Source organism: Somniosus microcephalus, chromosome 3 (assembly GCF_052327205.1).
Source record: "Somniosus microcephalus isolate GS21.2 chromosome 3, FLI_Smic_1.0, whole genome shotgun sequence".
NCBI lineage: Eukaryota > Metazoa > Chordata > Chondrichthyes > Squaliformes > Somniosidae > Somniosus > Somniosus microcephalus.
In genome coordinates this window covers 363,806,003-363,833,866 of record NC_140989.1, presented here as the reverse complement: position 1 = coordinate 363,833,866, position 27,864 = coordinate 363,806,003, and the positions used below count along the sequence as shown (strand labels likewise).

Here is a 27,864-nt window from a genome sequence, read left to right as displayed (position 1 = left end):
GGGGGGAGTTATCCCCGGTGTTCTGGACAATATTTATCCCTCAATCAAAACAACAAACACAGATTATCTAGTCATCACAGTACTGTTGTTGTGGGAGCTTGCCGAGCACAAATTGGGTGCCGCATTTCTTACATTACAACAATGACTAGACTTCAAAAAATGGCTTAATTGGCTGTAAAGCACTTTGGGACGTCCGGTGGTAGTGAAAGGTGCTATATAAATGCAAGTCTGTCTTTCTTGCACCCAGCAAATCCCACAAACGGCAATAGATAAATGACCAGATAAACTGTTTGTTTTAGTGATGTTGGTTGAGGGATAAGTATTGGCCAGGATCCCGGGAGAACTTCCCCACTCTCCTTCAAATAGTGCTGCAGGATCTTTGATGTTTACCTGAGGGGGTAGGACCTTGGTTTAACATCTCAGCCAGAAGACCACACCTCCAACATTGCAGCAATACCTTAAGGCTGAAAAATATTCCATCTGCTACCTCAGATCTTGTTTTTTGGATTTATATATTTGGTATATTTAAATGAATGAACTAGACAGCAACACCCACAAAAACTCAGGTGAAATATTGCCAGATTTGAAAAACTTTATTAATAATAATAATAATAAACTTTATTGTCATTGTTAGTGCACAAGTGCAGTACAATGAAATGTATAGCCAGATATTAAACTAAAAAATGCAACATACTGCTTTAGAACTACAAAATCTATACATACATGCTCTGGCTGCTAACCAAAATAGATTAACCTGGTCATTCATTTATTTGTGGGACCTTGCGGTGTTGAAACTGAGTGTCATATTTTCCTACATATGTCACTGCACTTTGAACGTAATCATTTATGAAGTGCTTTGGGACTTTCCCTGAGATGTAATAAACTGTTACACAAATGCAGAATTTTCTGTCTTACTATTGTCGTTATTGCTAGTCATCTCTGAAGAGTATGGATACATGAATGTCAAGTGAAAACAGGAATGAGCTCAGCCGCAAAGTCTTCCTTGTGATCAAATAGCCAGCCAACACTCGATCTGACCACATGAAAAATTGCCACTTGTACAAACAGTGGCCATGGAACGGAACCTAAAGCACGAGTCACCGACTTTGGGAAGGGGGAAAGAATGCTGCTGAAAGGAAAAGAAGTCTGTGTCTGAAGTGCTGGCATGCCATTTCTTTTAAAACTGTTCAAGCAATGTTCTTCTCTTTGTTATGCCCTGTCCTCCACTCAGTGCACTATACTTTGTGTGTCTGAGAGAAGACAGGCATGCTGCTTCCAGGATTGTGTCAGTGTTGCTGGACGATGTTCAAGAGGTGACTCATTTGACTTTCCTTCCCTGTAGGAAGCAATATGCCGCTACTCAGCATCTCCCCTGAAGGCCTACCTTGACACATATATCGAAGTGCCTGAAGACAAAAGTATTTTACTGGAACACCAAACAGGTTAGCAGTCAAACAAAAAGTACAAAAATGCAAATACTGGAAAACTAAAACAAAACCAGCAAATGCTGGACACATCCAACAGGTCAATCAGCATCGTGGATGTTGTTTGACCTGATAAGCGTTCCCAGCATTTTCTCCTTTTGTTTCAGAGTCACAGTTAAGAACAGCAGGCCTAGGATTGTCTTGGAGTCTCCAGGGATTCAAGATGAATCTGCTGCAAGCAACCCAGAAGAAAAATCACAAATTGATCCATCCCCCATTCATTTTCTTTGAACACTTTCATTTATTAGTTAGAAAAATATTGGAGCTGGGGAAAAAAAGGCTGTATGACTGGGTGGTTGGAGGCAGGTGGTCATGTGATAAACTTCCAGGAATACATCCAACTAGAGTTAGCAACCCTGCAGGCCACGTGCCCAGTCACAAGCAAACAATCGATGCAGTGAAGCCTGTTTCAGCAGGCCCAAGTTTGCAAATACAAATAACCATCATTTGGAGTTCAATTTCTAGTCTGTCTCCTGGACAAAACACAGACGGAGTTCAGAATTGTTCTCTCCATTCAACCTGGGTTTACTCCATAACATATTTCATGGAAACAAAAGTCACCTCTCAATTCAGTAAGTTTTCCCTAGTTACTAGGCTCCTATTTTACCCTACCATGGCAATGGTGAGTTCCTTCTAAATAAACCTATCAGACATGGTAGTTACATTACTTCACCGACTCCAGATGCACAAAGATCCGCCGCACTAAGTGGGTTTCCCAGGGTCCTTCAGTTAGAAACATTGCTGACTGCTGCAAATATAAATGCCCACCCGCCGGCTTTTCAGGCTCTCGGCCAGCTGCACTCAAGTCTCCCATGCAAGACAGTAATGCAGTTTTCATATTACTGGCTTGTACAGACCTTCGCCTAACAGAAACCAAAAGCCATCAACAGGATGTGAAGAAGTGCTAGTGCACAATTATATGCAGTTATTTGTGCTGCTGCCTGTGTGCAAATCCAAGCACATGTAAACAGACCCAATTCAGGAGTATCACCTTCACTGCAGGACCACTTCCACTAGAAACAGCCCTGCAATATAAAAGGTGCCAGATACCATGCAGACAACCACTTACCTTCAGCAACTCTAAACCCAGCTAGACACAATTAGCTGCCTTACACTTATCACATTGGCCAAGACATCGCTTCCTAATCCTTTACAAACCACATTTTTACAATATTTCTTGCACTCTTACACCCTTACCGACATTGTCACATCACTCCTTCCATATAATTTTATATTCCACAAAGTCTTTATGTTTCTCAATTCACAAAGCAATATTTTTTGATGTAATCAACTACCATTTTAACCCCAGAAAGGGCATTTGAAAACATTAACACATTACCATTTTAAATGCCATATTTCTCAACATCTTAAAATAATTCTTTAAGCATTATGTCCTCCTTCCCCACGTTACTCAAATGTTCTGGCAATGTGTGTGGATTAACAAATGGAGTGCTGGACGGACAGTGATCAGGGGCATCGCTCGTGTACTGTTAGAGAGACATAGCCTCACCTTAACTGAATAAGGGATGCACTCCATTGTGATTGCATCCCACAGTAGCTGTAGTTATATGAACATTGAAGATGCTAGAGCATCCAAACACTAATTCTCTAAATTCTGCAAACATTGCTTCCCCCTATCCCACTGGTGCCAGCAGCTCCTTTACAGTACTCCGGAGCAGTGGTCATTCTTTACACATCAGGGTAGATAACAAGCATTGGCAGGCCACTTGACCCTGGCATGGGGAAACTATCGCCAAGTCTTACTCAAAGCTGCATGCGTGTTCTAGCAGAAATTACTGGATAGCGATCAGCACCAGGACTCTGCTTTCTGCTCCTCCGCCCAGGGATACACAGAACAATTCTTGCATTTCGACTGCTATTCTGGTTACGATCACCTAACTCAGCACAGACGGAGAATTGAATCAGGGACCTCCCTGGCCTGCATGAATTAGTACCACATCATGCTGTTCATTTACCCACTGAGCTATCCAGCAAGCAAGGAACAAACATTTTTATCAATGTGGGTTGGAACCAATATATTATACCAACCAGCCAAAAAAGGTTAAAGAAATTGAAGAATGTGAAACAGAGTTTTTTCACTGAGGGAAAGCCTAGTTCGCACATCTCCTCCCAATCATTATCTTCTAGCTCATGCTCTTATTTTCCCCCCAAAGCCACATTAAAATTTTAAAATTCTCATCCTTTTGATCAAATCCCTCCACTGGCCTTGCCCCTCCCCACCTCTAATCTCCTCCAGCCCTCCAAGACCTCTGCGTTCCTCCAACCCTGGCCTTTTATGCCACTCCCTTTGTCTCAACATTGGCGGCCGTGCAATCAGCCATCTAGGCCTTCAGCTCAGGAATTCCCTTCCTAAGCCTCTCCACCTCCCTCTTCCTCTTTAAGACTCCTTAAAACCTGTCTCTTTGACCATGCTTTGAGTCACTCCTTCCAATATTTTTCTTGGATCTGTGTCAATTTTTGGCTGATTATGCTCCGGTGAAGCGCCCCCACCCCACCGAGATGCTTTCCTACATTAAAGGCACTATATAAGTACAAGTTGTTAACCTTGTTGTAAAATACTGCGTCTCATGGACACATTACGATCAGTCCTGTCAATTAGGATTTCAGTGAAGCATAGTTGTGTAAAATTCTCTCATTATGTCCTCTGGATGGAAAAACATTCCAAACTTGGATTGTATCCGAGCATCGTAACACTAGTGTGAAGTACTGCTGGTTACAACTCTCAACGGCATTGGTTGTGTCAACAATTCAGAATGATAAATTAAGGGCATCACAAGGGTATTAGCTTAACTGTGACTTTTCCTATGTTGTATTGACAACAATAGGTTTGATAGAGATCAGAAAGTTGAGAAGGATTTTTTTATTTTATTTATTAAAAAGCCTCCTGTCCTCCAATCTGCAAAATAAAGTGCCTAAAAGAAAGTGGGGGAAACTGCCCTCTGATGGAAATTAGTGCAGGATTTTAAAAATAGATTGTAAAAGTTTACTTCAAAGTTAAAAGTCAAACTTAGGCAAGTTATCATTTATTGGCACTCATTTGTGATATGGTTTCCAAGTTGCCCAAAATTGAAAAGAACCAACACTTTAGCAAGAAAGTCATTCAGATTTGTTGTTTGAATGGTCGGGGAGTCCAGAACCAGGGGTCACAGTCTAAGGATAAGGGGTAAGCCATTGAGGACAGAAATGAGGAGGAATTTCTTCACCCAGAGAGTGGTGAACCTGTGGAATTCTCTACCACAGAAGGCAGTAGAGGCCAATTCATTAAATATATTCAAGAAGGAGTTAGATATATTTCTTAAGGCTAAAGGGATCAAGGGATATGGGGAGAAGGCAGGGACAGGGTACTGAATTTGGATGATCAGCCATGATCGCATTGAATGGCGGAGCAGGCTTGAGGGGCCGAATGGCCTACTCCTGCTCCTATCTTCTATGTTTCTATGAATTAACAAGATGACAAGCTAGTATTCATGTCCAGAATGTTGGCACTTGTGTCAACATTTAGTTCCTAGCATTTTGGACTCAAACACGTCAATGAGCTCGTATGCTAGAGGGGATATGGGGCTCCCTACCAAAAAATCCACAAAACACAGAGCAAATGTATCCATTTTTTGAAAGCAGGCAGTGTTGAACGAAGAAATAAGACAAGAAATTTGGGAAAAAAATTACGAAAGCATAAAAGCCAAGTTGTTGAGCTCGGAAGTTCAAATTTGGATACAAAGTCTGATACCATAGGTGAGTTACACATGTAAGCAAAAATAACCCAAAAATGAACCCATTCGTTTTATGTATAGAACAAGTTTTGTTTGAGCACTAAATACTTTAAAGTACAACTGGGATTCTGAAAAACTATTAGCGCAAAAACAATAGCAAATAATGAGGATTTTCCATTTGAGAACACAATGATAGAGAAGTGACTTTCTCAAAATAATGTATTTACATAATCATTATTCCTGTGCCAAAACAAACGGCTGTGACGTGCCTGAACGACTATCGACCTGTTGCACTCACACCCATCATAATGAAGTGTTTCGAGAGACTGGTCTTAGCCCACATCAAAGCCAGTGTTCCTGCCTCTCTTGACCAACACCAGTTTGCCTATCGTGCAAACAGATCAACGGAGGATGCAATCACAACTGCTCTACACTCGGCACTGAATCACCTAGATGGTAAAGAGACCTACATCAGAATGCTGTTTATAGACTACAGCTCAGCATTCAACACTATCGTCCCCAACAAGCTGGCCACCAAACTCCAAACTCTTGGCCTGAACACTTCCCTCTGCAACTGGACCCTGGACTTCCTAACAAACAGACCCCAGTCTGTCAAATTAGGTAACCACACCTCCCCCCCACCCCCCGACCCTGAACACGGGGGCCCCACAAGGATGTGTGCTGAGCCCCCTCCTCTACTCCCTCTTCACCCACGACTGTGTGGCTGTTAATGGTTCTAACACCATCATCAAGTTTGCGGATGATACCACGGTAGTAGGCCAGATCACCAACAACGATGAGTCAGCCCACAGGGAGGAGGTCCAGCATCTCGTGAAGTGGTGCGCCGATAACAACCTGGCCCTTAACACCAAGAAAACAAAAGAAATCATTGTGGACTTCAGGAAGTCCAAAGGCGGAAGTCACACCCACATCCACATTAATGGGGCTGTGGTGGAAAGGGTGGACAGCTTTAAGTTCCTCGGAGTCCACATCACAGAAGACCTCTCCTGGTCCCTCAACACCTCCTCTCTGGTGAAGATGGCCCAGCAGCGCCTATATTTCTTAAGGAGGCTGAAGGGATGTAACCTGTCACCCCTGATCCTCTCTAACTTTTACCGCTGCACTATAGAGAGCATCCTGACAAACTATCACAGTATGGTATGGCAGCTGTAGCTACTATGACCGGAAAGCCCTGCAGCGGGTAGTCAAAACTGCCCAACGCATTACCGGCACCCGGCTACCGACCATAGAGCACATATACCAGAAACGCTGTCTACAGAGGTCACGGTCCATCATCAAAGACCCTACCCACCCCAGCCACAGTCTGTTCACCCTCCTACCATCTGGGAGGCGCTACAGATGCATTCGCACCCGTACGACCAGATTTAGGAACAGCTTCTTTCCCAGGGCTGTCATCCTACTGAACTCCACAAATAAACTCTAAAGCCTGCACATCTGCCAATGCACTTTATTATGGTCATATTTATGTTAATATACTACAAGCCAAATGTATGTTGAATGTTTAAATGTCTTAATCCAAATGTACACTCTCAGGAGCCGCAAGCCTACATTTCGTTGTACTGCACTTGTGCACTAACAATGACAAAAAAAGTTGATTTGATTTGATTTGAAAAGCCAGTGCAGGGGTGTAGCTGTGGCCCTTCAGGTACCATGTACAGGTCTATGCCTCATTCTCAGCACAGTGAACCCATATGTTTCAAGCACTTCCCTATAGGAAAGCAAAATGTGGTTGGGGGGGGGGGGGGGGGCAGTTGAGGAGAGAGAATAATTGCCCCCTTTACTGCTCTCAAATATATCTAAATTGGTTGGCTCAAGAATTGATTTGCTAGAGGTATGGATACAGGACACAGGTCTATCGCATTGAAGGAAGGTGCTCAAGGAGCCAGATGAGATGAGGCAATCCATTTTTATTTAATAACTCAAAAATGTTCTGTTGACTTTATGTATCTCAAAGTTATAGTTAAGAGTATTATCCATTAATTACATACTCTTAACAAAATAAAATGGCAAAAACTTAAGATTCAGTGGACTAGAATAGATAAAACTTCAACAAATAAGGATAGGGGGTTGTACAATTGGTAAAGTTCTTCAACCTGAATATGACAATCAACATGTCAAAGTCTGTACGTGGTGGTGGGGAGGGGTAGAGAAAGGGGTTAGTTATCACATTTCCTCCTTCCTATTAGTTTTTGGATCTATAGAACTGAACGCTCCAAATTGTGCTGTAAAGTATTCTCATCCACTGAATTTATTTTGGGGAAAACATTAACTTCAAAAACAAACAGACTACGGAGTTAAGCGATAGAGTAAAGTATGCAAATTGTTTAAGTGCTAAAACCTTAAAATTTCATACACCTTGGTGCTTCTCTCTTGCCTAATAAGATTGTAGTGATTTTTCAAATCATTACCAAAGCTTTTAGTAGAATCCAAAATTACCAATGATCTCAAGCTCAGACACCTCACCCAACAAGAATCCGGAACTTAGTGTAGCCTTTTAATGTGGTTTCAGGGATTGGGTTTACATTGCATTCAATTATGGTCAGTTTGAATTTTTAGCTGAACCCGTGCTTAATTTCAGTGAGCAAGTTTGTCATGTCAATTGCCTGATGTGCAATTCACATCTTGCTGTATTTTTCCACTCTACATTTTCATAGTGAGTTTACAAAGAGAAACTACACAAAATGTTGAGTTTTTTTTCAGTATGCAAGAGGTGGCTTTTACACAGCATACGGTGTAGGAGATTTAATTATTTGAAAATATGACAACTTGCATTTATATAGTGCCTTTAACATTGTAGAACATTCCTTTGTTACAAGGATTTAATGCTTCTTTGCTACATCATTGTAACAAAGCAAAAAAAGGTAGGGATTGCCCCAACAGCTCAGTTGATTACAGCAGTGAAGTGGTGAACCACACAGGCTAGACATTGCAAAGTTGGATCCTTGGTGTGTCCCGAGTTAGTTATCAGTAGGGTGCTACAATTGGCCTAGACACCCTATGGTTAGGGAAGGAAAACAGCCAGCATTCTTACTCCTGGTCATTATCCAGCAATTCGTACTAGAAATGTGTGTATGAATGTTGGTTGGGGACATGAGGAAGCTCTGCTGCAAAGCACCATCACAATGGAACACACACACACCACACACACACACACCACCACACACACACACCACCACACACACACACCACCACACACACACACCACCACACACCACCACACACACACCACCACACACACACACACCACCACACACACACACACACACACACACACACCACCACACACACACCACCACACACACACACACACCACCACACACACACACACACACACACACACACACACCACCACACACACACACACACAAACCACCACACACACACACCCACCACCACACACACCCACCACCACACACACACACACCCACCCACCACACACACACACCACACCTCTCTGCCCTGGAGGCAGCCCAAGGCCCACAGCAAAACAGTAAAGGAAATAAAGTGGCAGATATCACTAAAACAGGTAGTTGTAGCCCACGCTTCCAATGACAAACCAGAGGTAGCCACTCTCTTTTTTGGTCATGACAAGCTGAACAGCGTAACTGCTTATGTCCACTCCGATCGCAGGCTAGCAAAGAAACGTCTTGTTCAACCTGCAGTTCCCTAGCAACTAGGGAAAGGCAACAGGGTCAAATGCTTCAACTTTTGAACTCAACAAGCACAAGATTGCATATGCACAATTTATTTAAAAAAAATTGACCTAGTATTAAATAAATCAGGAAAAAAATTCACCAATATGGCAGGTTTACTTTTATTTGAATTTCTAAAATGAAAGACCCATCATTATCAACACTGGAAAATGTCACAAACTGTCAATGAATACAGCCACTTCCAACCTACTGTACTTTCCTCCCACTTCAAACCTAGCTGCCTTTGAACCTACCAGAGAACTGTTTTTTCTTACCATCAGTCTAAAAAGGAACAAAGAAAACAGTTTAAAAAATTGAAAATGTGCACTTATCCAGCACATTTCATGGATATGACTTTAAATTGAAGTATATTAACGCCTTAAAATGCAAGGCTGCCCAGTGATGTCCAATTCTACTAATTTACTCTAAGTACATATATGTACAGTATCGGTATGTGACATTGCAAGCGCCCTACAAACACAGTAAACAGTGATCTAGATTTAATCTAGAGTAGATGTGTGTTAATTATCTGAGTTATTTTGCATGCAAAGTGGTCATCCTCCTTTTAGACCAGTACCAGGGTAGACCCCAGAAAACCAGAGCAGAAGACAGTCAAGCACATAAGAAATAGGAGCAGGAGGAGGCCAGCCAGCCCCTTGAGCCTGTTCTGTCATTCAGAAAGGTCATGACTGACGATCTACCTCAACTCCACTTTCCCACCCTATCCCATAATTCCCTTTGTGCCCAAAAATGTCTCGATCTCAGTCTTGAATACACTCAACAGCTGAGCATCCACAGCCCTCTGGGGCTGCAATTAGCTTCATCACCCTGCGGAGGAAGTAACCCAAAAAAATGGTTATAGTTCCCACTAATCATTATTCAATAAAGTGCACAAGATGCCATTGGATAATGAGATGATCAAAATCAGCCACTCTCCCCTTGTGAAATGTTCTGCTGCTACTCCCCATACGTCAAGTCCCATATGCGAGTAGTAGTCATTTGGAAAAGGTAACAGAAGGTTAAGTGACACCTGTGGAAACGTACCCCAGCCAGGAATTACATTTATTTTAATTAAAACTTTTTTTTTTCTTAGTGTCTCTCTAGCCATCAGCAGCTCTATAGTTCTTAAAACACATTGTTCACAGCCTGCTCAATAGACATGGACTCTGACAACTTTATTAGTGTTTGTGGCATGGTAACCTGTGGTTCTTTCAAGTAACCATGGTTTGCAACTATAGTGTCCTTCAATCGATTGGGGGAGGGGGAAGAGGGAGAGGGAGGCCGCTCTGATGAAGATTACACATCTGAAACTTCAGTAATTCTTCTTTTCTCTTAATGCATTTTCTATCTTTATTTCATGGTTGCCATACTGTTGGAAATGTTCTCTGTGGAAACCAGCCAGCTTGAGCCGACTAATAAAGATGCAGGACAGATATTCCAAAGCCCTGCCCTCTGACCTTTGTGTTAGGGAAAGATTATGTAGGGCCTTCCCTCATATGATCAAGCTAGAATAATAATATATACAATGTGTGAAAGAAGTATGTTTGATAGGTCAAATAGCTTTTCAGATGTTTTATGTTCTTAAGTGAATCAAATTCAGGCTATACTGAAGTGTTGACTGTTTTCTCCAAAGCCAAAAGCTGTGGACCCAATGGGGGGGGGGGGGGGGGGGGGGAGAGAAAGGAAAGAGAGACAAAAACTCTAATTACTGCATGTACAAAACACAAAAAACACACCAGCGCCAGAATTCCAGAAGTAGTTGGCAGAGGTAGATAAGGCAGCACAACTGTGAGAAGCCATTTATTTACACTACCCTAATACTGCATTCCAATTGCTCTGAATCATGGGATTAAGGAGGTACGTTTATATGCTACAGCATTAGCAATTGCAGTTTAAAGATGGAACTTGCCTTTATAGCGCCTTAACGCATCTCAAATATCGCAAGATGCTCAAGGTATAACAAGCTACGTTGTGCACTTGCCGTTATGGGTACAAACAGAGCCATTTTACTCACAGCAAGATCCCACAAACAGCAATAAGATGACCAAGAAAGAAGAGAAAGAACTTGCATTTATATAGCACCTCAGGGGATCACAGCCAATGACGGGTCATAACTTTTGTTATGCAAGAAAACATGGCGACCAAGTTCCCACAAACAGCAATGAGATGACCAGTTAATCAATTTTTTGGTGGTGTTGGCCGAGATAAATTTTGGCCAGAACACTACAAGAATCCGCTGGCCTTCTTCAAATTATGCCATAGGATCTTTTACATCCACCTAAACAGCCAAACTGGGCGCTGGTTTAACATCTGAAAGACAGCACCTCTATTAATGCAGTACTCCCTCAGTGTTTCATGAAGTGTCAACCTAGATTATGTGCTGCAGTCTTGGAGTGAGGCTTTCTAACTCAGAGGACAGAGTGTTAGCAGCTGATCCAAGTTGACAGTACGGCTCAACTGATTTACACTAGGAAGGATCTCTTAGTAACTGTGCTTTATTGATGGTGCACGCTTCTGAGCACAAAGATGTTTTAGTTTATATTTTTTCTTTAAAAATGCAGCGCAGTAGCCCATTCATCTGAATAAAACAGTTGTTTGTTATTTTAGCTTTGAAATGTTACAACTAATAGCATTCATTGGCTCATATTAAACACCATCTGGAAAGACCCATCATGCCACAGAAGCTTTTGCAATAATACACTGTCAGAACTCTGCTATGTGGTGTTGTAGCTTTAGACACAATGGAAAAATGCCTAGTACAGAAGCTAGCTCGATCTGCCCCGAGAGCACCGTCACTGCACAGCTTTAGTTTCCAGCTGCTACACACAATAATCCTGGCCCATTATCAATTTAAATTGGAATTCTCCTGAAACAAGAGGAGAAAGTTAAAGCAGGTTGAGTGCGCTCATGCAGAAAGGTTACGTTGTGCGTTACTTAGTTACATAAATGTAGAACTCGCTACCACAAAGTAGTTGAGGCAAATAGCATAGATAAACACGAATGAGGAAAGGAATAGAAGGTTATACGCTCCGGTTTCCTCCCACAGTCCAAAGGTGTGCGGGTTAAGTTGATTGGCTATGATAAAAATTGACCCTTAGTGTTAGGGGGATTAAATACGTGGGGTTACGGGGATAGGGTGGGATATGTGTTGGTGTAGGGGTTACGGGGATCGGGTGGGATAAGTGTCGGTGCAGGCTCGATGGGCTGAAATGGCCTCTATCTGCACTGTGGGGTTTCTGTGATTCTGTGATAGGGTTAGAGGAAGAGGGGTGGGAGGAGGCTTGTATGGAGCTTAAACACCGGCATGGTCCAGTTGGGCCGAAAGGCCAGTTTCTGTCTATTCTATATATGTAATATGCAAGAGCCACAAATCCAATAGCCCCTGAAAAGGAAGTTGCATGGAGCACACTTTGGAAAATTTCATTGTAGCCTCAGTGTGAATGGAACAAGTGACTGACAACTGACCAATCAAGTATTCGCATATTGTGTGCACACCGGCAATTAGAAGAGAGACCAAGGCCAATTGCGTCAAACCTTTTAAAGCTTATTATGCTTATCCTCTGACGGATGCCTGATGACATGTCCCTATGTTCAATGACAAACGGGAGACCAAACAGACCTTGAAAACAGCACAGATTATCAGAGTACGAGAGCGGTTCAGTACTGTAACTGCAATATTTTAGTGTAACATTAAAGCATTAAATTGGCTGGACATTGTCTAGGAAGAATTTTTTTAATGCATTCCCCAAGGGAAAGACTTGCAATAGCATATTTTTGACGGTACCTCCTGAAGAAATGGTTGTCAAAAATTTATCAACAGGTGCTAAAAGCCACACCACAGGCAGCTAATTTCTACAGGGCAATTAGTCATCGACTGCTGAGACTCACTGCTGCAGCTTTCCATACATGACATTTCTGATCTGAACTTGCCGAGTGATCGGCATCAGTTCACCCATTTTAATATAAAGCAACGGAGTTACTATATTTAATCTACATTGCATTTAAGGTTACCTAATTGTATCTAAATATACATTAGACTGAACAGGGTATCTTTTTTCAACTTGTTTTAAATGCGATTGTTATAAATGTTTACTAACTGCCCTCACTAAGTCAACCTAAGAGGACAGACGAATGTGCATTTTAATCTGAAAGAATTTGTGAAACTGACAAATATACCATTAGAAAATATACTGGGGATGTACAAGCTAGAGTGTCAAATACAGGAAACTCTCGTTTAAACGGCACCTAAATATCTGGAATTCTCCAATAACTGGCAAAATTCTCACTCCGAAAACTGCAGTATACAGTCGTTTATAAGTTTTGTTTTACTGTTAAGTAATTAAAGAGTTATGGATTACCCTCAACTGGCATTACTGTACTTAATCAAGCATCTTCCACCATCCATTTAACACAACATTCTGTAGGTGAGTACCCAATTATACTGCACATTTCATTATTTTTTTGTTAAAATAGCCTCGGTAGATATACCTCTCCGTTATCCGGAATTTTTAATCAACTGGCACCATCCCGGTCCCGTCGGTGCCGGATACGAAAGAGTTCCCTGTACTTGTAATATCTGAGCTACCTTAAGCATGTATTGAATAAATTGGTCTTCATACCATAAAAAAACTAAGCTGAAAATTCAAGTGCCAGAAACTGCAGGGGGAAGTAAACAACAATCCATAGTTGTCCACTAATTAATTTTTTTTTTTTTTTTTTTATAAACTTAACTCGATTTGAAAATCTCCATTAGCCTATTAAGTCCGAAACTACTACCCAGGTATAAACATTGGTCTAAGATATGAAACTGGTTAAATACATTAAAAGTTTAGTTTGGGTTCTTATAATAATCTACTTTAGCCATCACCAAAGCCACATTCCGTAAAAAGTGCAAATGCATCAGAAGAAACTCAAAAACTTCACATAAATGGATTCCCTCTAAAGAATAATGTAGCGGAAGTAAAGATGCAATAAAAATTCTCAGATTGTATGTACAGTGAAGACAAACTACGAAGATGTAAAATACGCGCGGGTTCACAGTCATCTGTTTTGTGGAGCCCGAGTTTTAGTTTCCTGTTTCTGAGGTAACTAGGAATCCCCATCCTCAAGAACTCCATCGTCAAGAGTCCAATACAGAGTGGTCTTCAGCACACTGGGCAATTATTTTCCCAACATTACATCCAACCATGTTTTGCCCTGGACAGAGTTTCAAAATTGTGACTATCAAAACTGTCAACTACATTTTCTCAGAATATTAACTGTTAACACAAATATACTGTGCTTGTTACAAGTAATGTATTATTGGTTGCTGAATGTCAAATGGCATTTGTATAGACAAGTGATATTATTCTATGGAATTTTTATAGTCCAACAGATAATTTACCAAAAAATTTCTACAAAAAAATACCACCCACCAGCTCACACCATGTGTAACTCAGCTCCCAGACGCCTACAGAATATTGCACCATGCAAAAGTAGACAATTGTAATATTTGTTTGCAAAAAATCCTTCATAAGAGTGTGCCAGGTTAAAGATCTTTTATATGTATATAACAATTAAGAATGCAAGATTCCTACGCCAATATACTAGAGTTATTATTCACAAACAAGTGTGCAAGGGGAGGGGAATACTCTTATTAGCAGTACTTCCTTGTCTTGCTCTCTATCTTTTCCCCATAACTTTCCATTAAAGTAGTGTTAAAAGTCTAACTAGTAGGAAACATTCCTATTTTCAGCAGTATTGTTATCTCCCTTTGAGAGAGCCTTGCCTTTCAGTTTCCTCTGTTAACCAGGCAGCCTCTCCACAGACCAGTATCAATGCTGGCTGTGAACAGAGTTGGGGAGCTTTGCACCATTCAGCACCATTCTCTTTTACGATATAAAAGAGGCATATGCGGCAGGAGGAAATGGAGAAAATGTTTTAAGTCAGAACACATTTTACTAAATAGAAGACCTTTAAATTAAGTGTTAAAAATTTGAAAGTGAGTACTGTTAAAATTTTCCCCCTTGCACTTTTCTTCACAGCGACATAAGAAAGATGGACAAATGGCAGTGGTGCGGAGGTCACTAAACTCCAGGAATAAAATTGAAAAAGCTCCCTCCTCACCCGAGACTATTACGGAGCGAAAATGTTGGCCCAGAAATTCGGGTCTCCACGGGTGAGTACGCACGGGGTACTCACTCGTAAGCCCAATGGAAGTGCCGGTTTCCTGCATGCACTGCGCACGCGCGGGAAACTGGCACTTCCGTTCCCCTGAACGAAGGGGTTCAGAGTTCGAACGTGTGTGCGGGAGAGGCTGTGCGTGCGCATCGAACTTCGTTTTTTTTTTTTTTTTTGCAGGTTTCTCCGGGAGGGTAAGTCTACAGAAGTTACACATTTAAAAAGCAGGCGCAAGGCCTGCTTTTTACAAGGTAAGTGGTGAATTAATTAAAAGTAAAACATTTTTTCCACAGGTTTATTATTTTTAAATACTTTAAAGCAAGGTAAGTTTATTTTTAGCCCCGTTAGAAAATAACATTATTTTTTCCAAAAATTTAAATTATTGTTTAAAATAGTTATTTCATGTAATTTATAGTTTATTTTAAAAATGTGATTTAAAATTTTTTTTTTTGAAGATTTAGTGCTGTTTTGGGGCTGTAGTATTTATAAATTTTGACAGCTCTTCTTGTCAAACTTATGAATGAAGCATTTCCCTGCTCCGATTGGCTCTCCATGGCCCACGTGATCCCAGGGGACGCATTGAACTAACTGCGCCCCTGGGCTACACAAGCACTGCGCGCCGGCAGTTGGACCAGGCCCCGGATTGGAATTCCACGGGGGCCCACAGCTCAACGGCCGGCGCGCAAGGTAAGTGCAGGTCGGAGGCTTGCACCCGCGGGAAGCCCCCGACCCGAATTTCTGGGCCGTTACCTTTATGCTCTAAACACACAGATAGCACATGTTTGGCAAATGACACAAAGGAAAGTGACATATAATCTGAAGATAAAGGGCAGCACAAGACTGCATACTGCAAGGTGAGAGGAGGCACATATGGAGCATAAATACTGGCAGAGCGCTGTTGGGCCGAATGGCCTGTTTCTGTGCTGTAAAATCCTATGTAATATGCTGTAAAATTCTATGTGACATAATTCTCCACCCTCTTTGTAAATTATCAGAAAATTGGCACACTGGGGATTGGAAACTCTATATTCTCAAAAAATGCAGCTATTCCTATTTTCTTTCTACGTAAAAAGTATACAATAAAAATTCAGACTGAGCATAATAGCAACACATAAATCAATTTTAGTACACTTTTTAGTTCAATACCTTTTATAAATTGTGCAATTATCAGCTCACAGAACCGCTCTCCAAATTGTCACTACATAAATGTTAATTTAATTATGCAACTATAATCACACATTGTTACATAACATCTGTTCCCTTTCCTATGCAACAATAGGCAATTTATGCTGGAAAGTGAGCCTGCCACAGAACATGGAGAGTTAACTTCCCAAAACATGTAGTCAGCTTGTCTCAGTAGTTCATGGCCAACATTACAACTTCTAAACTAAAGTATTTCACTGGCTCCATTTCACAATTATTGCAATATAAACAAATGCAGTGCTTTTACATCCTCTTAATGGCAGTTTCATTATTCTGGAGTCCAATTTAATGGCATTTCATCTAGAAATCTGAACCATGAAACAGTCAATTCTGTATTTTGTAACTTGGTTACCAGGAATTCAACTTAAGTTCAGTCTCCAACACAAAGCTTCTAAGGCTCGGTTTCCTCTGCTGTATTTGTTTTTAAGCACAGTATCAATATATTTTGCAAAGTTACTAATGTTAGCATATCTACAATTCTACTTCTTCCAAATATTCAGCCTCATCAATTTTCTCCTTTGTTGAAGGATCTGCCTTATACTTGGGAGTGCCATCATCCCTCTAGTACTTCACCCGAATAGCCATTCTTCACCTATGAACGACAGTGAGCGTTCGCTATTAGACTATATAGGGTTTCATAGCCAAGTCCATCTAATCTCACCTGATGATATATACAGGAGTTATAAAAGTGACCAGGAGTAGGAAACCTGGCTTATTTCAACCCCTAGGCCACTCCATCCCACAGCCACTAACATCAGTTGTGGAGTCCCAACTACCGACCTGGTTGAGATCAGTTAATTCAGCAGAGACCCGAAATCGAACCTGGGTCTTCAGTCTGTATACGGCTTAGTACTGCAACAACATTTACTTTTACCCATTAGGCCATTCAGGGAGCCCCAAATACTTCTTACAGATCATTCCTTAGAGCCAAAATATAACAATGGGGGAATCCTGCAACTAAATATCCTTTATTTTAAACCCTGCTAGGTCAATAAAGAATAAAATACCACGTGCACCGTGCTTTCTGAATACTTTGATTAATGTTTCTGACAATGTAGCAAAGATAGTAAATGCCTTTTCTTACATAGGGATATAAGGATTTTAGTATTTTTTTCAAAATCAAAATCTCCTGGTAGGTCTCAAGGATAAAGTGAAATATCCCAAATAAAAGTAATCCACAATACAATATTAAAGCAAATGATTGAAGTATAAATCCAATAGTCAATGCATGCAGTGACCTAATGTATACAGTTCTGATGATGAAAGGTCATCGACCTGAAACGTTGACTTGCCCTTCCACAGATGCTGCCTGACCTGCTGACTGTTTCCAAGCACTTTGTTTTTATGCAGTAACCTGCTTCAACTAACTGACTGTGGAAGCTTAATGAGCAGGACGACGAGCTTATAGGGCCATATTAATAAAGGCAATAAAAGCATGTTAAAAAGCGTTTCTAACCTTAAGAAATACTTTCACACCCTTCTTTCATGGCAGTCTTTTTAATTCCAGAGTCCAATTTAATAGCATTTCATCCAGAAATCAAAATCATGCAATTACAAACAAGTCAATTCTATATTTTGTAAGTCAGTTACCATGAATTCCAATCAAGTTCACAGTATCCACTAGAAACCAAGTAGGGCTCAGTTTCCTCTGCCTTTATACAGTGTTTCATCATGACGGTCAGAGGTTGTATTTATATAGCACTTTGAAAATAATAAAATGCCCCAAAGTACTTCACTGGAGGTGAAGATGGACACTGGGAAGTAAGGGAGGTTGGGAACATGATGAAGGGCATGGTAAAAGGAGTTGGTTTTGAGTAGGTCTTTGCAGGGCAGAGATACCAAGATGGAACAATTAAGTACTGAATATTGTTATGTGGATAAATGCAGCAGGCATTCCAAGCACTCCAAGATCCCCCAGACAGCAATGAAACAAACAGTGAATCTGTTTTTGCCACTGTTGAGAGAGAGAGGAATGAGACCAAGATACCATAAAACTCCCTGCTTTTCTTTGAATAGTGCTATCGAATCTTTAGCTTCCATCTCAACAGAAAGATACATTAGTCTCATCTACCTAAAGCCAACAACACATTTTAATGGTGAATGAATTAAGGAAGATCTTCCACTCATGAATGATCAAGACTTGTTCTTTGCTACACATGACACAGGCATAACCCAGATTTTGAATGTTGCATCGTGAACTCATCATGGCTTCATAATTGCCATTTAAAAAGTTAAGAATGGCTGGGAGTTCAACACTGACCTTTCACCTTAGCACCTTGGTTTGAATGCAACCCAGACTGAAAGGATGAAAATCTCGTCTCCTACCTCTCAGTCACCATCAACTCCAAGAGCACTCATGACCTATCGAGCTGCCTACACAACATCAAGCCTACAGGGCAATTTTTCTGTCGTCTCCACCTCGTTTACATGACAACAGGTAAAAGCAGAGACATAGAAATCTCCTGTCTTAAGCAGACTGAAGTTTGCAAATATTGACACAGAAGTGATATAATAAATCCTTCCAATTACTTTTCTGGCTTTTAAACTGGATGCAAGCACTTCTAATTACCATCTATATAAATATATAAGCACCTACACTGCTAAGTGCTGAGCAGTATATGGAAGTTTAAGAAACTGCAAGATGTACTAGACAGTCTTTAGGCCACCCTTGCCCCATTTTTCTTCTGGCTGCCACTTCAAGCCTTTCTGCCAATTGTTTTTTTTTTACCCCAGTGCCATTAATGGGTTTCCCAATAACCCCCCTCCCAGGTGCTTGGAAGAGAATGAGAACAATGAAAGGACACAAGACAGATGAGGCTGCCTGAGAGGCAACTCCATGTCCACAAACTGGCACCTCTAACCTGAAATAGAGATAGAGGCAAACATACATTGCTTTGAAAGACGATTAGTGCACAGAAAGGCTGGAACTCTGAAGATTGGTTGTGACAGCAGACCCAAGGGCATAAACGTGAGAAAGCCTAACTAACTTATGCTGGTAGGTTCTTCAGAAGCATCCCAATCCTTACACATCATCCTTTAAATGGTACAACATAAAAGAAGGCATTCCACTATAATCATCTGCCAACAAAGCCCCATTAGCTGCACCCACAAGCCATATTTCTAGGCATTGTCTTGTGTACCTGGCAACAGCTATGGGGAACCTGCTGACAAGGGTGGTGCTGTTGTTTGGCAAACTGACCTCTACATAGCGGAGGCTGAACGCCAACTCTCCGACACCTCCTCCTACCTCCACCTGGACCATGACCCCACTACCGAACATCAAACCACTGTTTCCAGGACTGTCATTGACCTCATCTCCTCTGGAGATCTTCCCCCCGCGGCCACCAACCTCAGTTCCCCAGCCCCGCACAGCCCGCTTCTACCTCCTCCCCAAGATCCACAAACAGGACTGCCCTGGTAGACCCATCGTTTCAGCACTTCCACCCAACAGCCATGGGGAACTGTGTTCACAGAACCAGATGTAGAGCTGTGCCATCGTTTGTAAAAATATCTGCTGTTAATATGCAGAATTGGGCTAGCACAGACAATGGTAGCCGTCAGTTGTGGCCTCAAGCCTACCACTGCCTCCTTCCAGGCATGCTGCAATGCAGACGTTTGGGGTCGGCAATCCTCTTTCCAGTCATCTCATGCAGCACCACCTCAATCTCAACAGCCAAACAGTGGTCAGGTACTGGGCTGCTCAGTCACTTGCCCACTGAGCCATACCTGCATATATTTCCCTCCCCCCCTCTAACATCTTAGTTCCCTGCCTTTTTCGTCATGGCAAAGGCTGCTAATGGGTTGAGAAGCCTTTCTGAAGACTTAGAATTTTTCTCACCCTATTGCAACGCTTCCTTTTAACAGTCCTCTTCATTTAAAATTCACCAACACAGTTTCCTTCTCCCACTATCAGTGTGCTCCTTACCCTAATCTGCAACTGGATCTGCAAATGAGCTGACCCATTCAGCACTTCACCATTCTGTGCTCCCAGCAACGAGGCTGATATTTTTGATAGATTTGCCATTCTGGTGAAATCAGTTGGGATGTACAGGTGATAGATTTGCTATCAAAAAAGTTGCATCCAACTAAGCCATCAAATATTTTGCTGCGTTGCCCTCCCAAACAAGCTCTTACTCACCTCCTAGTGGCGAGTCAGAGCAGTACGAGTACAAATGTCTAGAACCAGCTCCTCTAGCAAACCTCTCGGCTTGAAAAATGGTGCGTAAAGAATGAACATTAAAAATAATTTGAATGTTTTACATTTTTAAGTATATAGAAATACAGGTCTCACCTTGGTACATATGTGCAAAGTTCACATACATTGAAAGGTTGGCATGAGGCTAAGCTACATATGGCTCTTAATACACGCAAATCAATCAGTGGTAACGCTTTGCAACTGGTGTATGTATGTTCTCCACACCATCAACAAGAATTACATCCGAGGTGGAATACTGCACTAAATTATGGACTAATATTTCAGCAGAGAGTATTTAAGATAATGTTTAGAACAGTTTATGGAGTTACTCAATGTGCAAAGTTGAGGTTTCTGGTTAACTTCTCTGCTATTCCCATGGGCTCCAATACTTCCAATGAACTCTATCTTCAGGAAGGCTTGGACCACATATGCAACTGAGCTGAGATACGGCTCATAGATTTTAATCTGGATTAAGTGTAGGGTAATACACATTGAAAGAGCTAACAGCAAACATATGTAGAACATGAAAAGGCTCTTATTTTTAAGATTCTACTGGTAGAGGCTGAAAAACAAAAAGGATTTGGAAGCAATTAATCATACTTTGAAAGCATCTGGTCAGTTCGAAGTAGTATTTAAAGTAAGTCGTGCACTGGCAGTATCTTCCTGGAAACAGGATTACCAGTCAGAACAAGTTATACAGGCACTGTGGAGGTCAGTGGTGAGACCAATTCTAAAAAATGTTTCGCAGTTTTGGTCACTCTACTTCAAAAGGGATATAGATTTATTAGAAAGCGTGGCACAGGGGTGATTCCAGGCTAGGGATGATGCTATGAAGACAACCCAAGCAACTAAACTTCTTTTCACTGAAGAAAAAAAAGTGGAGGGAAACCAAGACATGGGCCTTTAAAACAATGAAAGGTATAAATAAGGTTCAAATGAAGAAAAACCAAGAACAACGAGCAGAATACTAGAGGACAAGGACAAAATTCAAAAGCCTCGAGCAAAGTCAGAAGTTAGAAAAAAAAAAATCCTCAGGATAGTGGACATAGGAAACATTCTGGTCAATCAACAAGTTAAAATATTTTCTGAAAAGTGGAGTTGCCGGTTACGGCTTCCTCTTTTTCCACAATTGAATCATAAAAAATTACGGCACAGAAGGAGGCCATTCGGCCCATTGTATCTGTGCCAGCTGAAAAAGAGCCATCACCCTAATCCCACTTTCCAGCTCTTGGCCAGTAGCCTTGTAGGTTACGGCACTTCAAGTGCATATCCAAGTACTTTTTAAATGCGATGAGGGTCTCTGCCTCTCCCACCCTTTCAGGCAGTGAGTTCCAGACCCCCACCACCCTCTGGGTGAAAAAAGTTCTCCTCAACTCCCCTCTAATCCTTCTACCAATTACTTTAAATCTCTGCCCCCTGGTTATTGACCCCTCTGCTAGGGGAAATGGACCTATCTAGACCTCTCACAATTTTATACACCTCAATTAAGTCTCCCCTCAGCATCTGTTCCAAAGAAAACAACCGCAGCCTATCCAATCTTTCCTCATAGCTGAAATTCTCCAGTCCTGGCAACATCCTCGTAAATCTCCTCTGTACGCTCTAATGCAATCACTTCTTTCCTGTAATGTGGTGACCAGAACTGTACTCAATACTCTAGCTGTGGCCTAACTAGTGTTTTATACAGTTCTAGCATAACCTCGCTGCTCTTATAGTCTATGCCTCAGCTAATAAAGGGAAGTATCCCATATGCCTTCTTAACCACCTTATCTACCTGTCTGGCTACCTTCAGGGATCTGTGGACGTGCACTCCAAGGTCCCTCCATTCCGCTGCACTTCTCAGTATCCTACCATTTATGGAAGGCCATGATGGAATATTCGTGCATGGTCTCTGAATGGAGCGGGCTTGGTGGACTGAATAGGCTTTTTCTTTTTAATTCCTAACTTTAAATCGCCAGAAATCTTCTTGGGGGTTCTCCCAATTGGCTGCTGTACCTTCGGCAGAAACTCCGATTGGATATGTAAAATTACCAAGGAGCTCAGTTTCGATTAAGGCATAGGTACTACAGTATTATGGTGTTTCGAACCACTCAGGACTAAAGTAGCTATCTACCATTCATTCAACCGTGCTAGGATTGTTTTGACCTAAAAGAAATATATATATATCCAAATTACAATTTTATGTGGAGAATAATGCATTGCTGAAGTAATCCTGAAGCGATAACCAGCAATCACATTGAGAAGTCCAATAAACCACCATCTAAAGCTCAATGAGAGATTACTACCTGCTAATTACTCTGTAATGCATTATTTCTGTAACAGAGTTAGCGGAAGTAGTTTTATTTTGTTTTCACTACACTGTTTTCCACAGCAACAGAAGTTGTGATGACCACCAACAGCCAAGATGCACCACGTGTTTGATGCAGGATAATATCCTCATCAACAGATCAATGGCTAAGCCAGAATTACTGCAAGTTTAACTGCACTATTTTCAGCCAACTATCATAAACTATGCAGTAAATACACAGCAAGAAAATGCTTGTTTAAAAAACTCAATGTAATTTTCCCCTCAAAATGTTGGTAATGTACAAGTAGCGTCAGTGACATGTCAAACAAGTTGTAATTTAATCATTTCGGTAACAAGAGTATGAGTTACAATTGGGACTATTTATTTAAATCTCACTAAAGATCACAACTCATGATTTTGTGAATGTATCATGAAACTTATTAGGCAATTAATCAATAAACAAAGCTGATACACAAAAGTTCATTGCACCTCATTGCCCAACAATGAAACAAGTTACTGTGAAACATTTCAAAGATCATAACCATTCACCAAAATAAGTCTACACGTTGCAAAACCACATTCTGAAATTGGGTCACCACTTTTAACAGCCATCTCTTTTTCCATTACAATTAGATTACTACTGTACAGGTAACATTTAAAAAATGAAACTCAATGTTGCACAGTGAATCTTTCTAAAAATGGTACATGAAACATTTTATTGACTTTCCAAATACATTGCATAATATACTATATTAAAACCACAACAGTTCAATATCCAACTAGATTCAGCAATTTAAACTTCACAAAACAAGTTATGCATTGCCAGCTCACATCAACTGTTGCAGAACAAAACGTTCAGGTAAAAACATTTTTTTATAAAACCGCTCTTTGCACAAACCACCTCAAAACAATGTGTGCACTTTTGCAAATGACTGCTGACTTTCTAGCTGTCAGCAGAAGTTGACAAAATAGATTGACAGCAGCAAGCTAATGGACATATCTTGCAGAATTAGGCAATATAAATACAATGAGTGCAAAAGTGTTAGCAATGTAGATCTCCAAATGCTGCAGTAATAGTTGAAAACTTGACAAGGATTTTTTAAAATAATTATATATACACAGAAGAGGGGGGGGGGGGGAGAAAGAAAGATGTCTTTTTTTTTAAATAAAACTTTCCAGTTAAAGCAAAACCCTTGCCACGAAGCAAGGTGGGACAAGGCTGCCAGTCTGCAAACCTCTGCTGTGGTGGATAGTCTAGTTTGCAGGACTGGACAGGCCTCAAGATGCAGCCACTATTTCACCTGAAAAAACACCAGCCCATTTTGTTTAAAAAAAAACACAAGCGGCCCCACAACCTAACTAAAAGCTCCTGAAACAATTGGCATTTAAAAACTAAATTTAAAAATAAATGTTTTATAAAAAGAGAGATTAGTAATGAGGGCCAGGGTACGGATGATGGTCACAGTTCCAGTTGTGTGTGTGTGTGTGTGTGTGTGTGTGTGTGTGTGAGAGAGTGAGAGAGAGAGAGAGAGAGAGTGTGTATGCATACACACACACACACACACACACACACACACACACACACATATATATTTAAAAAACACACTGACTGGCTCAAGCCCGGCTGCACTAGGCCCCAAGCCGCCTGGCTGTAGGATTTAACAGGCGTCGAGAATGAATGAGCCCCAGGTCGGTCGGTCAGCCTGGCCTCCCTCTCTCCCTCCATCTCTTCCCCCCAATCGCACACTCACCGCTCTCGATCTCGTTGCCTTTTTTGGCTGTCGCAGCGTTTCCCATCCTTCGGAAGACACTGAGGAGACTCAATAGCTGAAACTTGTCCTGGACTGGGTAGGCTGGGTGTATTTTTTTTTTGGTTGCTGCGCCCCCCCCCCTCCTCCCTCTCCTCCTCCCTCCCTCCCTCCCCGCTTCTCTCTTCGGAAGAGTCAAAAAAGCCCAAAAAAATCCGGGAGGAGGCGCCGCTCCGGGTGATGGCTGCTGCCGGCGGTTGGAGAGAAAGGGGGGGGGGGGAAGGAGAGTTTGTTGTTGTTGTTTCGGTCGTTTAAATATTTATTTTAAATCTTTTTTTTGTCCTCTCTCTCTCTCTTGTATAATCTGATGCGGTTTCCGACGCTGGCGGACAACCCCCCCCCTCTCACCCTCCGTCTCTCTCTCTCTCTCTCTCTGACGGCAGCAACGGCCACTTCACCACGACGCCGCAACCCAACTTGACACCGGAAGTGACGATCTCTCTCTCTCAACAATAATAGTAATCGCGGGGCAGAGAGAGGAACGTCATGACATCAGCGCGCAGAGGTGGCTCTTTCGATTGCGCCAAGGCTGCCAGTGATGTCACGGGGCGGGGCCACGGTGATGTCACGGGGCGGGGCCTGGGGCCACGGTGATGTCACGGGGCGGGGCCTGGGGCCACGGTGATGTCACGGGGAGAAGGCAAGGCGGGGGCAAACGGTCCCCCCGTGACGTCACGCGCGGGGGGCGGGGCTTGGCTTTTTTTGCGGTTGGAAGCAGGTTCGGTTGCGCGTGGATTTCACTTTTTTTTGCTCACTGCGCTTTCCTCTCGTCTATTTATAGTCAGACGGAATACGTCGGCAGGCTTAATTGTTGGCACTCGGGAGGGGGAGGGTTCTTTTGGCGCCCACCGCGGTTTGTGTGTTTGTTTATTTTGTTGTTGCGTTCGACCTGATCGCTGGCGGTCAGCGCGCGGACGGGCACTATTTCGCGGCCGCGTAGGCAGACGCGGGAGCGGGGCGGGTCACTCTGTTGTTGTTGCCAGGTTAACGGCGCGCGAGTTATTTTAAGCTCTTCACCCTCCCACCCGGGATCGGAGTTAAAGCGCAACTTCCGCACTGCCAGCCTGGAGCATCCCAGCAGCCCACTGTCTGCCCCATCACCAGCCCACTGTCTGCCCCATCACCAGCCCACTGTCTGCCCCATCACCAGCCCACTGTCTGCCCCATCACCTCTCCTACACTTTACATCTATATATATATAGATATTTCCCACCAACTCCCTGTCTGCCCCTTAAACTCAAACAGAAAACCCTCCTACACTTTATGAATCTATATATATTTCCCACTAGTTCACTGTCTTCCCCTTAAACTCTCCCAGAAAACCCTCCTACACTTTATAAAAGAATTTTTATATATATATTTCCCACCAGCTCACTATCTGCCCCTTAAACTCAACCAGAAAACCCTCCTACACTTTATAAAAGAATTTTATATCTATATATATTTTTTTAAAGATGATTTTTTTTTAAGAGATGATCCCGGCTACTGTTTGGAGAAATTTTTTTTTTTTGCATTTCTATAGTGCCTTTCACGACCACTGGACGTCACGACCACTGGACGTCCCAAATCGCTTTTACAGCCAATGAAATACTTTTTTGAAGTGCAGTTTACTGTAGTAATGTAGGAAACGCGGCAGCCAATTTGCGCACAGCAAGCCCCCACCAACAGCAATGTGATAACGATCAGATCATCTGTTTTTGTAGTGATGTTGGTTGAGGGATAAATATTGGCCCCAGGACACCGGGGATAACCCCCCCTGCTCTTCTTCGAAAATCTTCAGTTAGGCAAACTGTTAACCAAAATAGGATGATATATAATCATCGAATGGTTACAGCACAGAAGGAGGCCATTCGGCCCGTCGAGCCCTTTATCTTAAAAAAAATTGAAATGCTGGAAACATAAATGTAAAGCATTTAAAAACCAGAAAAGATGTGTTAATGTATTGGGTTTAGACCTTTTTTTAAATCAGCACTTCTTACAATGGCCTACATTTTTTACAGATGTTGACAGGTCAGCTGTGTATATTTACATAAAATTACATAGAGCTTCCAGCACAGAAACAGGCCATTCAGCCCAACTGGTCCATGCCGGTGTTTATGCTCCACACGAGCCTCCTCCCACCTTGCAACATCTCGCCCTATATCAGCATTTTATTCCTTTCTCCCTCATGTACTTATCTAGCTTCCCCTTAATTGCTATTCACCGCAACTACTCCCTGTGGTAGCGAGTTCCACATTCTCACCACTCTCTGGGTAAAGAAGTTTCTCCTGAATTCTCTATTGGATTTATTAGTGACTATCTTGTCTTTATGGCCTCGAGTTTTGATCGCCCCACAAGTGGGAATGTTGTCTCTTTGTCTTCCCTATCCAACCCTTTCAGAATTTTAAAGACTAGATTTCCAGCACATCTGTTTTTCAATTATTCTCTGCCCACATCTCCTTCGATAAAAATATTTTCAATTCCAAAACAATTTATTTTGAACATGCCTATAATGATGAACATGCCTATAATGATCACTCCCTAGTTCTTTGTGGACCAAACTGATGAACTGGGTGCAATTAAAACCTAAGAGCAGCAGTTTGAATAGGACCTGGGGAGGTGGACTGTTGAAAATCAATTTAAAAAGCAGCTGCCATTGTCCGTGCCCTTTTTACCAAACTCTTACAGACCATTGTTGCTAACCACTTTTTGGTTTGTTTTTTATTCATTTTAATTATTAATTATTTATTAACTGTCAATTCCCCGAGCACCTTTCCAGAATCTGGAGACAGCAAGAAAACGACTTCAACTTCTGGCTAAATGAAGTCCCTCTGATCATCCCAGTTAAACTGTAGATCAGTGGCCGTCAAACTTTTTTGTGTGTTGACCCCTGCAAAAGATGACGCGTTCCTGTAACCTCTACAAGCACTGACGCAATCCTGGGGATTCACTATTCCGAAAGCCAGTGTCGACTGCCTAATGGAAAACAGTGCTATCATTGTCAAAAACATGTTTCAATAGTGTACAGCAAAATAAATAATGTGAGAGTAAGTCAACTAATACACAAAAATTCAGAAATCTACTAGATACGGCTTAACACCCAAAAGAGATACTCGGACTCGAGAAGCAAGACAATCTGGAAAGTGCTTATTCCGAGCGCCAGTATCTGTGACCCACTTGAAGAGGAAAGAAAGTCTGAGGGAGAGAAGTACTTCTTATTCAAATTACCCCTCTTTTCTCAAATTTCTTTTGACTTGTTAAAGAAATAATGCATCTTGCTACCATTATGGAGACTCTTAAATAGTTCT

At 41.8% G+C, this 27,864-nt stretch overlaps 1 protein-coding gene across 1 annotated transcript in view; it reads right to left on the bottom strand.

Annotated features, from left to right (window-relative positions):
* LOC147122386 (cAMP-dependent protein kinase catalytic subunit beta) overlaps positions 1-25,009 on the bottom strand; it is a 171,920-nt gene extending 146,911 nt beyond the window's left edge. Inside the window, exon 1 of the mRNA XM_085983507.1 lies at positions 24,521-25,009. Coding sequence (XP_085839633.1) covers positions 24,521-24,566 — 46 coding nt within the window. The 5' untranslated portion in view covers positions 24,567-25,009. The remainder of the gene's footprint in view (positions 1-24,520) is intronic.
* Between the last annotated feature and the right edge of the window lie 2,855 nt (positions 25,010-27,864).